The following is a 14777-nucleotide window of genomic DNA, read 5'->3' as shown; positions in this document are numbered from 1 at the left end:
GGAATTTGGGGTGTATGAGTGTGTTATAGAGGTAGCACCTTTTATTGGAACGACCACATCAAACGTCATAGACGGGAGATGGTTTTTGATAACTGGTCCTCATAAGGCACTCAACTCTCACTTATGGCTCCACGTGCCACATCCCGGGCAACTGCATTGGTCTGCAGGCTAAACTAAGTGAGGGTAGCCAGACATGGTGATATGTTGGACAGTGGCAGCTGGCTGTTACAAAACTGACCATGCGGCGAGAATGATAGCCACAGAAACGGCACATATACAGCGGTGCAGAAGGCAAAGGGAAACCACTGCACTACTTTCCCAAGAGAATTTCTTCCCATAACGATGACAATTTCGGCAAGTGAAGATGGAATGTGTAGCGACCCGACTCACGCTCGGCGCCATCTCGGTTCCGGGTCGGATGGTGTGAAATTTGCTACCGGCTGCCAAGGTGTGAGGGATCAGGCACCTGGCAGAAATTGTGCGACTGAATCCAAATTTTCATTTAATTTAAGAAAATGTCAGCGAATTGGTACATGGAACGTCCAGGGACTGATCCAAAATCCTGGAAAGTTACACATAATTGGAAAAGAAATGGCAGACCACAATCTTTCGGTACTGGGACTCTCAGAAGCTCACTGGAGAGGAAAAGGGCATTTTAAAACAACTGCTGGCAACGTCGTCTATTTTTCAGGCCCAGATAACAAAAGTACAAATGGAGTCGCAATAATTGTACCCTCTAAACTTAACGACTGCGTAATTGGATATAATACTATTGATGACAGGATAATATCCCTTAAAATGAGAATATCCACCAATACCCTACACCTTGTCCAGGTATACGCTCCTACAACAGCTGCACAAGAAGAAGACATCAACAGGTTCTATGGTTGTTTAGAAGAAACTGTTCGCGCTATTCCGAATCGTGAACTCGTCATAATTTTAGGAGATTTTAACGCCAAAGTGGGGTCATCTAATGAAAATATTGAAGGAGTGCTGGGCAAAAATGGACTACGACAGAGAAATGAGAATGGTGACCGTCTAGTGGAGTTCTGTGTAGAACAACATCTTACAATTACAAACACATTATATCAACATCATCCACGGAGATTATACACATGGCGCAGCCCAGATGGACGAACAAGGAATCAAATAGACTACATCCTAATAAGATCAAGATGGAAATCGTCGTCCATCAACTGTAAAACATATCCTGGCGCAGACTGTGGAAGCGATCATCAACTCTTGGTATTGAACGTTCGACTTCGTTTTAAAGTCCCCAAAAGAAGACCCCAGAGAAAAGTCATGTTTCTAAGTCCATCAAAAATCAATGACTTCCGACAAAACCTAGAAGATGCTCTTTCTTTAGACCAAGTAGATAATGACCCTGAGAGCACTTGGATCTATCTCAAAGATAAGGTAATCGAGGCTGCAAAAGACTGTGAGGCAGCGGTTTCCACTGGCCGTAAGCCATGGATATCCGATAATACGTGGACTGTGATTCAACGCAGAAAAGCACATAAAACTAGATACGGAACAAACGATGAATACAGAGCGTTATCGAGAGAAATCAGAAAACAGTGCCGCAAAGATAAAGCTGATTACATCTCTCAAATATGCAGAGAGATAGAGGAACATGGCTGTCGAAATGAACCGAGTGACTTATTCCAGAAGATCAAACTCCTTACCAGAGAGTTTAAACCTCAAACGTGGTCTGTAATAGATAAGGAAGGTAATTTAAAGACCGATACTGATGAAATATTGGAAACATGGCGAAATTACTGTGGCGAGCTATATAAAAATAACGAGGTATCAGCAGAAAATCAGTGGCCTTCTGACTACCCTAGAGAACCTACTGTCTTACTCGCTGAAGTCAAAGATGCAATTAAATCACTAAAGGGAAATAAATCCCCAGGCATTGATTCAATACCATGTGAAATACTACAGTTACTAGGTGACAAAGGATTACATATCATCCATTCTATCTGTGTCGCTGTTTGGAATTCAGGAAAATGGCCATCTGATTGGTGTACCTCAATTTATATCCCACTACACAAAAAAGGAACTACTACCAGATGTGAAAACTACCGCACACTGTCACTAATAACACATGCTAGTAAAATCTTGTTGCATATCATCAAAAACAGATTAAAAACCTATCTACATTACCAAATACCTCAGGAACAAGCGGGGTTTGTAAAGGGTAAAGGTACAAGGGAACAAATCCTGAACCTGAGACAACTCATTGAAAAGTCTAGAGAATTTCAAGTACCTATGATTATATGCTTCGTTGACTACCAAAAGGCATTTGATTGTGTAAGCTGGATAAATCTGTGGTCAATTTTAATAGAAATGGGCGCACCAATGCACCTGGTGACACTTATTAAAAATCTATACCAGTCTAATATAGCGACAGTACGACTAGATCAGAAGTTCTCAAACCAATTCAAGACCGAGAGAGGTGTTAGACAAGGATGCGTGTTGTCACCTGACTTATTTAACATTTATGGTGAACATGTCATGAGGATGGTTTTAGAAGGATGGGCCGGTGGAGTAACAGTAGCTGGTAAGAAAATCTCCAATTTAAGATTTGCTGATGACACTACACTTATAGCAGCAAATGAGCAAGAAATGTTTGATCTTCTGCGAAGAGTTGAGTACGAAAGCAATAGAGTTGGTCTGAAAATCAATAAAGCTAAGACAAAAATAATGGTGGTCGACAGATTTGACACTATTCAACTGACTAACATATTACAGGAATACCAGATAGTAAACACCTTTGTCTATCTCGGGTCTAGTATAACTAACGATGGTAACTGTGAAGCAGAAGTTCGGAGACGTATTGGTATGGCAAAAAATGCGATGAGTCGCCTAACTAAAGTTTGGAAAGACAGATCTATCTCTCAAAATATCAAGATGAGACTGGTGAATGCCCTTGTATTCTCAATATTTCTATACGGAGCAGAGACTTGGACTCTTCGCGCATGCGAGCGCCAAAAAATTGATGCCTTTGAGATGTGGTGCTGGAGAAGAATGCTGCGCATACCTTGGACAGCTCATAGGATAAACGTTTCCATTCTAAACCAACTCAATATTAAAAAAAGGCTGTCCACAATATGTCTGCAACGAATTTTGCAATTCTTTGGTCACGTAGTTCGCAGAGGTGACGACAGTTTGGAGAGATGAATTGTTTCTGGAAACGTTCCGGGGAGAAGATCAAGAGGACGATCACCAACTAGATGGTCTGACCAAATAAAGCATTCAGCTGGAAACTCATTCTGCGCAGCTCTTAGAGCAGCTGAAGATAGAGACCAATGGAGAAACATTGTTAGGAATATTGGAAGAAATCACGATCCTCAGTAATGGGGAAACGACAGGAGAGAGAGATGAGAATTCGAGAATCTGGTCAAGATTGGAGCGCTGTAAAACCTAGATAATAAATAAAATTAAACAACTTTATAGCGAAAATTGTTCATTGAAAAATCCTCTACAAAATCGCTATGATGGTATTTTTATTGTGAAATGAACGGAAAAAAAGTTATAACCTCCAAAAGGAAACTTCTTACAAAATTTTCTCATATTTTTATTTATAACTTTTTTGGTGGTCACTTGACGATAAAAAGTAATAGATATAAAATTGTAGAAAATTTAATTTGCTACATTGTATGTATAATGAAATTTTTTGTAGGATTGCTAGTTTAGAAGATACAGCGCGAAAACCCTTTGCACCCCTTTTTCCAATATGGCGGCCGGGGGACAAGGGTGGCGACCCCAAAAACTTGAACTTAAGCTTCTACTGAACCCCCCTACACATTAAAAAAATAAAATTGACTCCTCTAAGAAATGCAACCTAAATGTAACATTTTAATGGACTATTTATGTAAATTACTAAAAGTTACTTATTTTGTTTTTATTTTGTCTACAAGTAATACATTTCTCTGGTAGTTTTTCATCTTTTATTTATTTAATCCATATGTTTAGCATTTTATCCATTTCTTTTGTACAGTATGCGGTAAAATAAACAGTACTGATATTAAAATTGAAATGTTTATGATTTAGTATACATGATATAGCCTTATAAACATTATTCACGTTCCCGATAAAATAGAGTTAAAGATGCCCTCTGGCCAGTGGCGGATCTACGGAGAGGGAAAATGAGGAAATGTCTCCCCCTAAAAAGGTCCAAAATTAAAAAAAAGAAATTGTTCAAACATAAAAATATATTTGATGACATGAAACCTAAATCACAGAAAGTCAAATTTAACCCAATAAACACGCTAGTTAGAAAAATTAAGGGAACTTAATGCCTATAAGTTATTATGTATGTTTTGTGTAATCTGAATTTATCTTTTTTATGTTTTTGGTTGGTTTTTCATTGGAAGGTCCCCCCAAGGCAAATTTCCCCTCCCAAGGCAAATTTCTAGATCTGCCACTGCCTCTGACATGAAAAAATCTTTAATTCTAGACCGTACTTCCGAAATGGCAGACGGTGAATCTGTCTGACTCCTTTAGCATTCCCCATATATACGCATCTGGTGGCGTTAGTTCTGGTGAGTGGCAACTCCCAAAATGATTGCGCAGTATTCGAAGAGATTTCCTGGCAGTGTAACAGGTTGTTCCGTCCTGCTGAATCCATTGTTGATTTTAAGCTTGGACCGTTTTGGTGATCTTTTCCTTATGACCGAAAATAGTACTCCACCATAAAATTTTTTTCTGCAAACCTGAGACCCATTCTGAAGTACCTAACATTATCACGACATTCACATACGTTATAACGACGTTTGGAAATCACTCAGTACGTTTCCGCGCCTGACAAAAATCACAAATTTGAGGCATATGAATTTCAGTACTGTTTATTTTGCCGCCTACCGTACAATATAGTATCGAAACTATATGCCGGATTTATACTCAGCTATTGCCATTGCTGCTGCCGTTGCCGGAAATATTGCCCGAAATATGATATCGACGAGAGTGAGGTGTTCACATCAGTTCCTCGCCAATGTCCTCACAACTCATTACCGAACGACTGACAAGAAAGGAATATGACAACAGCATTGTCTTGCTCCCTTACTCACTTGCCGCTTTGCCGGCGGCAAGTGAGAGAGAGAGAGAGAGAGAGAGAGAGAGAGAGAGAGAGAGAGAGAGAGTAGCTTAATGTAAATACCCACTCGTATTCGCGCTGCCTCTCTTTTGACTTCCGCCACAAAAACCGACTCTTTGGGTATGTAGGTGCAATGGCAATAGCATGACGAGCAGCAGCGCGAGTGAGCTATTTACACATTCACGCTGCCCACTTCCCTGCCCAATTCCCTGTCCAAGAGGACTGAGTATAAATGCTGTAATAGTTATATTGAAGAGCAGAGGACTGAGATTATCCACCTGTATTATTGCTTTCTTAATGTGGAATTAATCCTATTTTTCTTTACTAACTAATAGCCTTCCCCTTCTTCCCCCTTAGAGTTAATTTTTCTATCGAATATCGGCAAAAATTGCAAATTTTTATGTTTTGCTTCGATCTTGTGTACGTATGAATGTTTCTGTGTCGAAACCATCCATTTCAAATTTGCAGCGTCTGTTGTTCATATACTCGATGGATCTTTCTTCTTCTTTTGGTAGCTCTACAACCCGGGGTGGGTCTTGACTGACTGCACAATGATGGTTGGGTCAATGGGTAGCCCCATTGTTTTTAAATCTGACCATATATTGTCTTTCCATCACATTTTTGGTCATCCTAGAAGCCTTCTTCCTGTAGGGGCTTCCTCCCAGATTAACTTGGCAAGGCGGTTATAAGGGAGTCTATGGAAATTTACTACGTCGCTAGTTCTATACCCCTGCTTGGCCCCAGCATTTGTTCTCATTCGGAATTGGTTGATATTATGGTCGTGATAAAGATTTTTCTGAGGATTTTTCTCTCAAACCATCTGTTTTTTTTCAATTGCTTTGGTCAGAGTCCACGCCTCACACCCATACATGAGCATCTGTCTAATCACTGTTTTATATATTCTGATCTTTGATGTTCGTGTTAGGCCCTTTCTTCCACTAATCTCTTCCGTGATATCGTTATGTGCAGTGATTGTTGCTCCGAGATATTTAAAACTCTCCCCTCTTTCAAAGTTATATGGGTCTATCGTAACATTTTGCCCTATTCTATCTCGGATAAAAAATCTTGGGTATAATCTATTATCTTTACCATTCTTATTTACGATGCAAGGGTTGAAAGTCACGATTGAAAGACACATGGCGATTAACACAGTTCGGACTTCTCTGTTTCTCTTTGACTATTTCAAGGTCCTCGTATAGGTCCAATCTCAAAAAGTTCTTCTTGAGGATGTTATGTAATAGAGATACGTTGTCCGGGATATTAACAGTATGGTTATTTTGTTTAAGATGTTGAGAGAAGGTTGATGTATTTTCTCTTTTAGTATGTTCAAGGGAACGGGAGGCGAGTGACCTACAAGTTCTCCCTATATATGTAGCATCACAATCAGAACATTGTAATTTATAGACACCACTACGATTCATGTAGCTAATAGGGTCTTTGGAGTTGGAGAGACACTGTCCTAAATTACCTGTTACTTTGAATGAAATTTGAATGTTATCAACTGATCTTTTAATAATATCTTTAATATATCCAGACAAACGTTCATGATGATATGGTAAAGAAGTGTAAATGGGTTTGGTGGTAAAATCCCTAAGAAACGCAGCCTCTCTCAAAACTCTTAGTTGTCTCTTATGGATAAGCTTGTCTGATGTTAGGTTCGTAACCATTATTGAAAGCTATTTGTTTAAGAATGTTCAATTCTTTATTGTAATTGGATTGTGATAGAGGGGTAGTTTCCAAACGATGTATGAAACTGTAAAATGCTGAATATTTGTGTGAAAAAGGGTGATTAGATGAGAGCGGTATGACATGATCTGTCTGTGTTGGTTTCCTATAGATACTGAAATCGAAATGGTCATTTAATCTGGTGATAGTGAGGTCCAGAAAATTAATAGATTGGGATGATTCTAGTTCCATAGTGAACTTAATATTAGGGTGGATTTGGTTGATTTTAGAAAGAAGTGTATCAGCTGAATTATAATTCCCGGCTATAAATAACAAATAGTCATCCACATAACGAAACCAGTGTAGAATCTCCGTATTTTTCATGATCTGTGTGGATTCTAGATGATCCATGAAAATATCAGCTAAGAGAGAGGATAGACAACTACCCATGGCTAAGCCATCAGGTTGTCTATAAAATTTGTTATTGAAAACAAAGAAGTCTTGAGCTAGACAAAATTGTAATAATTTGATAATAGTATCTGCAGTAGACATTGCGATTGAACTGGCTCTAAGAAGAGAGTGTACCAGATTAATAGTTTCTTGTTTAGGGACAGAAGTGAAAAGATTGCTAACATCAAATGAAAGCATAGTGATATTAGGACGAAGATTTATTTGTTGGAGTTTGTTGACTAGATGACTAGTGTTTTTGACTGAAAAACGAGGGGTGAAGTTCGTCGAAGTATTAATATTAATATTGAACCTCATTAATACTTTGACGAACTTCACCCCTCGTTTTTCAGTCAAAAACACTAGTCATCTAGTCAACAAACTCCAACAAATAAATCTTCGTCCTAATATCACTATGCTTTCATTTGATGTTAGCAATCTTTTCACTTCTGTCCCTAAACAAGAAACTATTAATCTGGTACACTCTCTTCTTAGAGCTAGTTCAATCACAATGTCTACTGCAGATTCTATTATCCAATTATTACAATTTTGTCTAGCTCAAGACTTCTTTGTTTTCAATAACAAATTTTATAGATAACCTGATGGCTTAGCCATGGGTAGTTGTCTATCCTCTCTCTTAGCTGATATTTTCATGTCTAGAATCCACACAGATCATGAAAAATACGGAGATTCTACACTGGTTTCGTTATGTGGATGACTGTTTGTTATTTATAGCCGGGAATTCTAATTCAGCTGATTCACTTCTTTCTAAAATCAACCAAATCCACCCTAATATTAAGTTCACTATGAAACTAGAATCATCCCAATCTATTAATTTTCTGGACCTCACTATCACCAGATTAAATGACCATTTCGATTTCAGTATCTATAGGAAACCAACACAGATAGATCATGTCATACCGCTCTCATCTAATCACCCTTTTTCACACAAATATTCAGCATTTCACAGTTTCATACATCGTTTGAAAACTACCCCTCTATCACAATCCAATTACAATAGAATTGAACATTCTTAAACAAATAGCTTTCAATAATGGTTACGAACCTAACATCATAGACAAGCTTATCCATAAGAGACAACTAAGAGTTTTGAGAGAGGCTGCGTTTCCCAGGGATTTGACCACCAAGCCCATTTACACTTCTTTACCATATCATCATGAACGTTTGTGTGGAGATATTAGAGATATTATTAAAAGATCAGTTGATAACATTCAAATTTCATTCAAAGTAACAGGTAATTTAGGACAGTGTCTCTCCAACTCCAAAGCCCCTATTAACTACATGAATCGTAGTGGTGTCTATAAGTTACAAAGTTCTGATTGTGATGCTACATATATAGGGAGAACTTGTAGGTCACTCGCCTCCCGTTCCCTTGAACATACTGTAGAATTATTGAGACAATCTTTATTTAGCTCTTTATTACAATTATATTTCAAAGCTACAATCCTTATCATTAACCTAACTTCTACTACTATCTAGACATCCTGTCCTTCTCCCCAAAGAGGTTCTGTCTCAAGTACCGACTACGTTTCTGAAGGAAACGTATAAGTGGTTGCATACTGAGCTGACTCTACATTCTCCTCTTTTTAAATGAGGTAAGCCACAGAGCTCTCTATGAAAATTCCAGGACCCCAGCAAATATAGAATGAATACATAACATAATATACATAACTTAACAACTATAGTCGGACAAGTAAATTGGCTTTTTAATGTTCCTTTTAGGCCTCAATAACAGATCAGGTTCCTGTACAGGTAAGTGTTCACTTTGGACATCACTTTTATTTGGTGAAGCATCGACTCCGCAACTCTGACTCCCATGTATAGTCTCTAAAGTATCAGAGGAATTATTTATATTCTCATTCTCCTTTTCTTTGTGGGAGAAGCCTGGAGTTGCTAAGTCGCTGCCGTCAACAAATTTCTTAGGAACTAACTGGTTACTGGTATCAGGAGTATAGTAAGGTGCCTGGACCAAATGCCATCTGTTACGTCTGAATTGACCACTATTAGTTTGAACAACATAAGAGCATGGTTCTTCACAAATTTCAATTACCTTTCCATATTGCCTAATATCAATAATCCAGACAGAATCGCCCACATATAAAGGTTGCATATCCTTGGCTCGGTGTCTACTATTATAATTATCTGCTTGTTTTTCCTTATTTTCCCTTTCTCTTAATGACACTCCCCCCTTAACAACCGATTGTTCCAAATTTAATGACAACTGTGGTAGATTAGTTCTTAATTTTCTAGAGAAAAACAGCTCTGCTGGTGAAAATCCACACCTTAAAGGTGTAGCCCTATAGGCTAAGAGCGCTAAAAATATATCTTCACTATTCTTTTTGATTAGTTCTTTAGCAGTCTTAACTGCCCGTTCAACTAATCCATTGCTCTGTGCAAAGTATGGGCTACTAGTTACATGAATAAAATTATAATTTGAAGCAAATTTCTTAAATAATGTTGAAAATTGTGGTCCATTGTCACTACGCACAATATTCGGAATACCATATCTAGAGAATAAACCTTTCAAGTGATTTATAATAACGATTTCAGTCATGGAACTGAGCTCAAATATTTCAAAATATCTGGAGTAGTAGTCCACGACAATCAAGAACCATTTATCCAGTTTAAAAAGATCTAGCGCTATCTTTTCCCAAGGCCTTGTACATGATTCTTCTTTGTAAAAAGTTTCTTTTATATTTTCACGATTTTCCACACAATTGGGACAATTTCTAATCATTTTTTCTATTTGAGAAGACAGCCCGATCCACCACACTGTAGATTTAGCCCTGTCCCTGCACTTGACTACCCCCAGATGACCTGTGTGAATATATTCTAGACATTTAAGTTGTAAAGCTGCTGGTATAATAATTCGAGAACTTTTTAATAACAAATTTTCACAAAATGATATATCATATCTGAATTGAAAATATGGCAAAACATGCACAGGAATTTTAGACTTTTCTGGCCATGAAGTCAACGTATATTGTTTTATTATTTGTAAAACAGGGTCATTGCTTTGTTCCTCGATTATTTGCTTTATAAACCGATCTTTTATGGGTAAATTACGGATTACAGATTTAACATACCCCTCGACTTCAATACCTGTCAACTCATCACTACTAGTTACAGAATTTTTTATGGGACTTCGACTTAGTGCGTCTGACACAACCAACTGTTTTCCTGGGATGTAAACTACTTTATAATTGTAACGCATTAATCTCATCCGAAACCGCTGCAACCTAGGAGATAATTCATCCACATTTTTCGTCTGTAGAATTTGAACAAGGGGTTTTGAGTCTGTTTCAAAAATCAAATCTTTGACCCCTGTTATATAATCAGCAAACTTTTCAGCTGCCCACGTAATCGCCAGAGCTTCTTTTTCTATCTGCGCGTATCGACCCTCTACTTGACTTAATAATCGAGATGAAAATGCCACTATTTCGCGAGATTTATCTAGATTTTCTTGCATCAGACAAGTTCCTATACCAAAACAACTAGAGTCTGAATTTACAACAATAGTTTTGTTCGCATCAAAATATGATAAATTTGGGGAACTTTCTAAACATTTTTTTAGAGTATTTAGAGCTTGAATTTGAGCAGGTCCCCATAAGAATACTGAGTCCTTTTTTAGAAGAGATGTTAAAGGTTCTAAAATTTCAGATTTGTTTTTAATATATTTACCAGCAAAATTAATCATACCTATTAATCTTAAAAGTTCTGTTTTATTTGCTGGTTCTGGGAATTCTCTAATTGCTCTGACCCGTTCAGGATCTATTTTAACCCCAGAAGTAGTGATGATATGCCCCAAGTACTTGACTGACTTAGCAGCAATGACACATTTGTTTTTATTAAGGGTTATACCTTCACTGTGTAATTTTATTAGAACTTGGTTTAAAATTTCGTCATGTTCTTTGACTGAACTAGCATGGATTAAAATATCATCCATATAAAAGACTACCCCTTTCATACCTGAAAGAATCTTAAAAAACCTAAGTGCAAAATATTCTGGAGAACATGAAATTCCAAAGGGAAGACGTGTAAAAAAGTATCGACCAAATGGTGTGATGAATGTTGTTAGCAATTGGCTTTCTGGTTTCAGTTTAATTTGGAAGTAACCACTAGTTGTGTCGAGCTTAGAAAATATTATTGAATTTTTCAGTTGAGCCAAAGTATGCTCTATTTTTGGAAGTGGGAAATAAGCTCTTAATACACTTTGGTTAAGTTTTGTGTAATCTCCGCACAACCTAACAGAGTCACCCTTTGGTACACAAACAATAGGACTTACCCACCTGGTATGTTCTTCAATTGGTTTTATTATACCCAACTGAAGTAGACGGTCTAACTCAACTTTTAACTTGGGCATGAGTGGTAATGGAACTACTCGTGGTACTGACTGAGCAAATGGCTGAACATTAGATTTTAGCTCAAGTTTCATTTCTGTTTTAAATTCCCCAATATCATCAAATATTCCTTGAAATGACTCAGCTATCGTTTCTAATGAGTACTTGCTAGTACTGTAGGTCTCTGATTCTGCCCCAAATGCATTTATATTTTTAGATACTAAGTTATTAATATAACGTGAACTATTTTTATTAATATTAACCATTTTTAATTTTATAATTCCAGGCCGACCAAGGATAGGCACCTTTAGATTTTTTACAACATATAAAGATTCTGAACACATATTGTCATTATAAGTCAAATTAACATCAATTTTACCCTCAATTTCTAGTTTTTTATTATCAGGGCCCCCTATGGACTCCTGGCAAACATACATTTTATTTTTGTAGAAATCAGACAACATATTTCTAGAGACACAACTTACATCAGCACCTGTATCAACAAGAAAAGGCATAACATATTTATTGTCAACTAAAACTTTTGCAAACCACTGATCTTTATCATTAGTGTAAATGTGTCCTAGATGAAAATCAAAGTTATTTACCTGTAAGTTTTCCATTTCATTTTCTATTCCTACATCACTTTCAGCACAGTTTTGACCTTCAACTACTCTTACATTCCTGCCGGATCTACATCTAGCTTGCCAATGTCCTTTCTTTCCACATAATCGACAACGACTATCTTTTGCTGGACATCTTTCTCGGCTGTTGCAGCTTGGTACACTACAGTATGTACATTTGTAGTTTTTGTTGGATTTCCCCTGTGTGTTCTGTTGTCCATATTTATTTGGTTCTGCTTGTGATTGTGACCAGTAGTTACCTCTGTGTACATTGACCGTAGCTACTTCTTGTACTCGTTCTTGCCTAAGAATCCTGTTTTGAGAATTCTGCAGCTCGGCTTGACGTACTGTTAATACAGCTTCCCCTAATGTTAGGTTCTTTTGGAGTTGTAACCTCTCACTTACTTTTACATCTAAAACTCCTACTACTATGCGGTCTCTTATTAACTCATCTTTTATAGCCCCATAACTACAATGCTCTGCCAGGCTATGGAGTGCAGTGATATATGCATCCACTGACTCCCCTGGCTGTTGACTACGTGTGTTGAACTTGAATCGTTCAAATATTACGTTCTTTTGGGGTATAAAATGAGCGTCAAACTTCTCGATAATAATACTATATACTTGCTGTGCGGGTGTTAGATTAAATTGAGTTATAATTTCCTCTGCTTCTGCCCCCATTAGATACACTAACATATCAATTTTTTCAGCTTCTGGTTTGTTTATAAAACCACTAACCGACATATATCTTTGTAACCTCTTTTTCCACTGATTCCATGATCCTGGAAGGGAGAAATTAAACTCAGAAGGAGCTGATACTGTTGCCATGTTGGCAAGCACATGGCTCGCTGCTTGATTCTCTGCCATCCCTGGAATTATTTCACTCTATTTCTGCTCTTCGAAGAAGGTTCTACTTGCCAAATATTCCTCGGAGTATTTGCAAGTTCGCTGCCACCATGTAGAATTATTGAGACAATCTTTATTTAGCTCTTTATTACAATTATATTTCAAAGCTACAATCCTTATCATTAACCTAACTTCTACTACTATCTAGACATCCTGTCCTTCTCCCCAAAGAGGTTCTGTCTCAAGTACCGACTACGTTTCTGAAGGAAACGTATAAGTGGTTGCATACTGAGCTGACTCTACACATACTAAAAGAGAAAATACATCAACCTTCTCTCAACATCTTAAACAAAATAACCATACTCTTAATATCCCGGACAACGTATCTCTATTACATAACATCCTCAAGAAGAACTTTTTGAGATTGGACCTATTCGCTCCGAGCGCTAACAAAGTGTCAAAGCATAATCGACCGACCTGCTCATGGTGGCGGTTTTTTGAAATTTTATAAGGACGCTTTGTGTATGTTTAAATGAGATATTTAAAAAAATGCCGTGTCACGCTAGTGATACTATGTATTAATATAAACAGAAAATAAAAACGCACTTTATCTGATATAAATTCTTCACTTTCCAATATTGATTATCAGTTAGATTTTGTATACATAACCTCACTATCGCAGTTTATGTCAATAAATCTTTATTAACGAAAAAGAAAATATTTTTGTTGCACTATAAATTACAGTATAAATTAATAACTAATGAATTCTAACAATTGTATTCGGTTATTATCACTACAAAATAACATATTCAAGTTTAACAAAATAATCCCATAAGACTCAATGTTAAAACGTCCTTACAAAATCTGACAGCGTGTCACGTGACTGTAAGTAGAGGGGAGACACACGGAGCCAATACGAGGACCTTGAAATAGTCAAAGAGAAACAGAGAAATCCGAACTGTGTTAATCGCCATGTGTCATTCTTATTTACAATTCTTCTCCTTAGCTTCCTACTACTTTTATTATTATACTACTTAGTATTATACTACTGTACAGTTCTGTCATTTAAGTCACCAATCAGAAACATTTTTTCCTGTTTTAAACATTTTCTAATATTGTCACCAGATACTGGCATACGTTATCCTTTTCAGACGCTAAGGCATCGTCAGTTGAGGCATACTGTGCTATTATTACCAAAAAATGAGTTTTTATAACACTCTGAGAATATTAGTCGGTGATGAATTTGATCCAATGATTTTATGCACAGTTTAATCTATACTTACTGAATAAAACAATACACCAGTTAACAATAACAGATGATTCCTTGGAGGGTTCTTTAATATTATGAAGATTAAATAAATTTTTGACACTGTTCAACATGTGATTTTCTACGGATGTCTGTTTTTCAATTTTAATTGATAGTCCTGGGTATTCCGATGTCTTGGGTTCATACCTACAAAAATAAAACATATTTATTTCAAAACTATGTCAAAACATATGTTACATAAATAATAGAATATTACATAAATAATAGAATATACAGATAACAAAACTAAAGTGGTTCGCGCAGAAAGAGCATTAAAATAAGAGATTATAGTACATATACAAATATACATTATAAATAAAATATACAAAATGATTCTACATCCTACTAAATTGTAGGCTTCCGAAATAAAGTCATAATTTAGCCATATAGGAAAAGCAACTAATTTTTTTTCAGAAAAGTGATTCGAGACATAT

At 36.8% G+C, this 14777-nt stretch overlaps 1 protein-coding gene across 3 annotated transcripts in view; it reads right to left on the bottom strand.

Moving 5' to 3' along the window:
- LOC126883389 (cationic amino acid transporter 2) overlaps positions 1–14777 on the bottom strand; it is a 162326-nt gene that overhangs the window by 15528 nt on the left and 132021 nt on the right. For all 3 annotated transcript variants that reach the window (XM_050648918.1, XM_050648917.1, XM_050648919.1), the window contains exon 9: positions 14321–14490. In XM_050648918.1, coding sequence (XP_050504875.1) covers positions 14321–14490 — 170 coding nt within the window. The remainder of the gene's footprint in view (positions 1–14320; positions 14491–14777) is intronic.

This window comes from Diabrotica virgifera, chromosome 4 (assembly GCF_917563875.1).
Source record: "Diabrotica virgifera virgifera chromosome 4, PGI_DIABVI_V3a".
Taxonomy (NCBI): domain Eukaryota; kingdom Metazoa; phylum Arthropoda; class Insecta; order Coleoptera; family Chrysomelidae; genus Diabrotica; species Diabrotica virgifera.
Note: the sequence above shows the minus strand (reverse complement) of the source record. Positions and strands in the feature narration are given on the sequence as shown.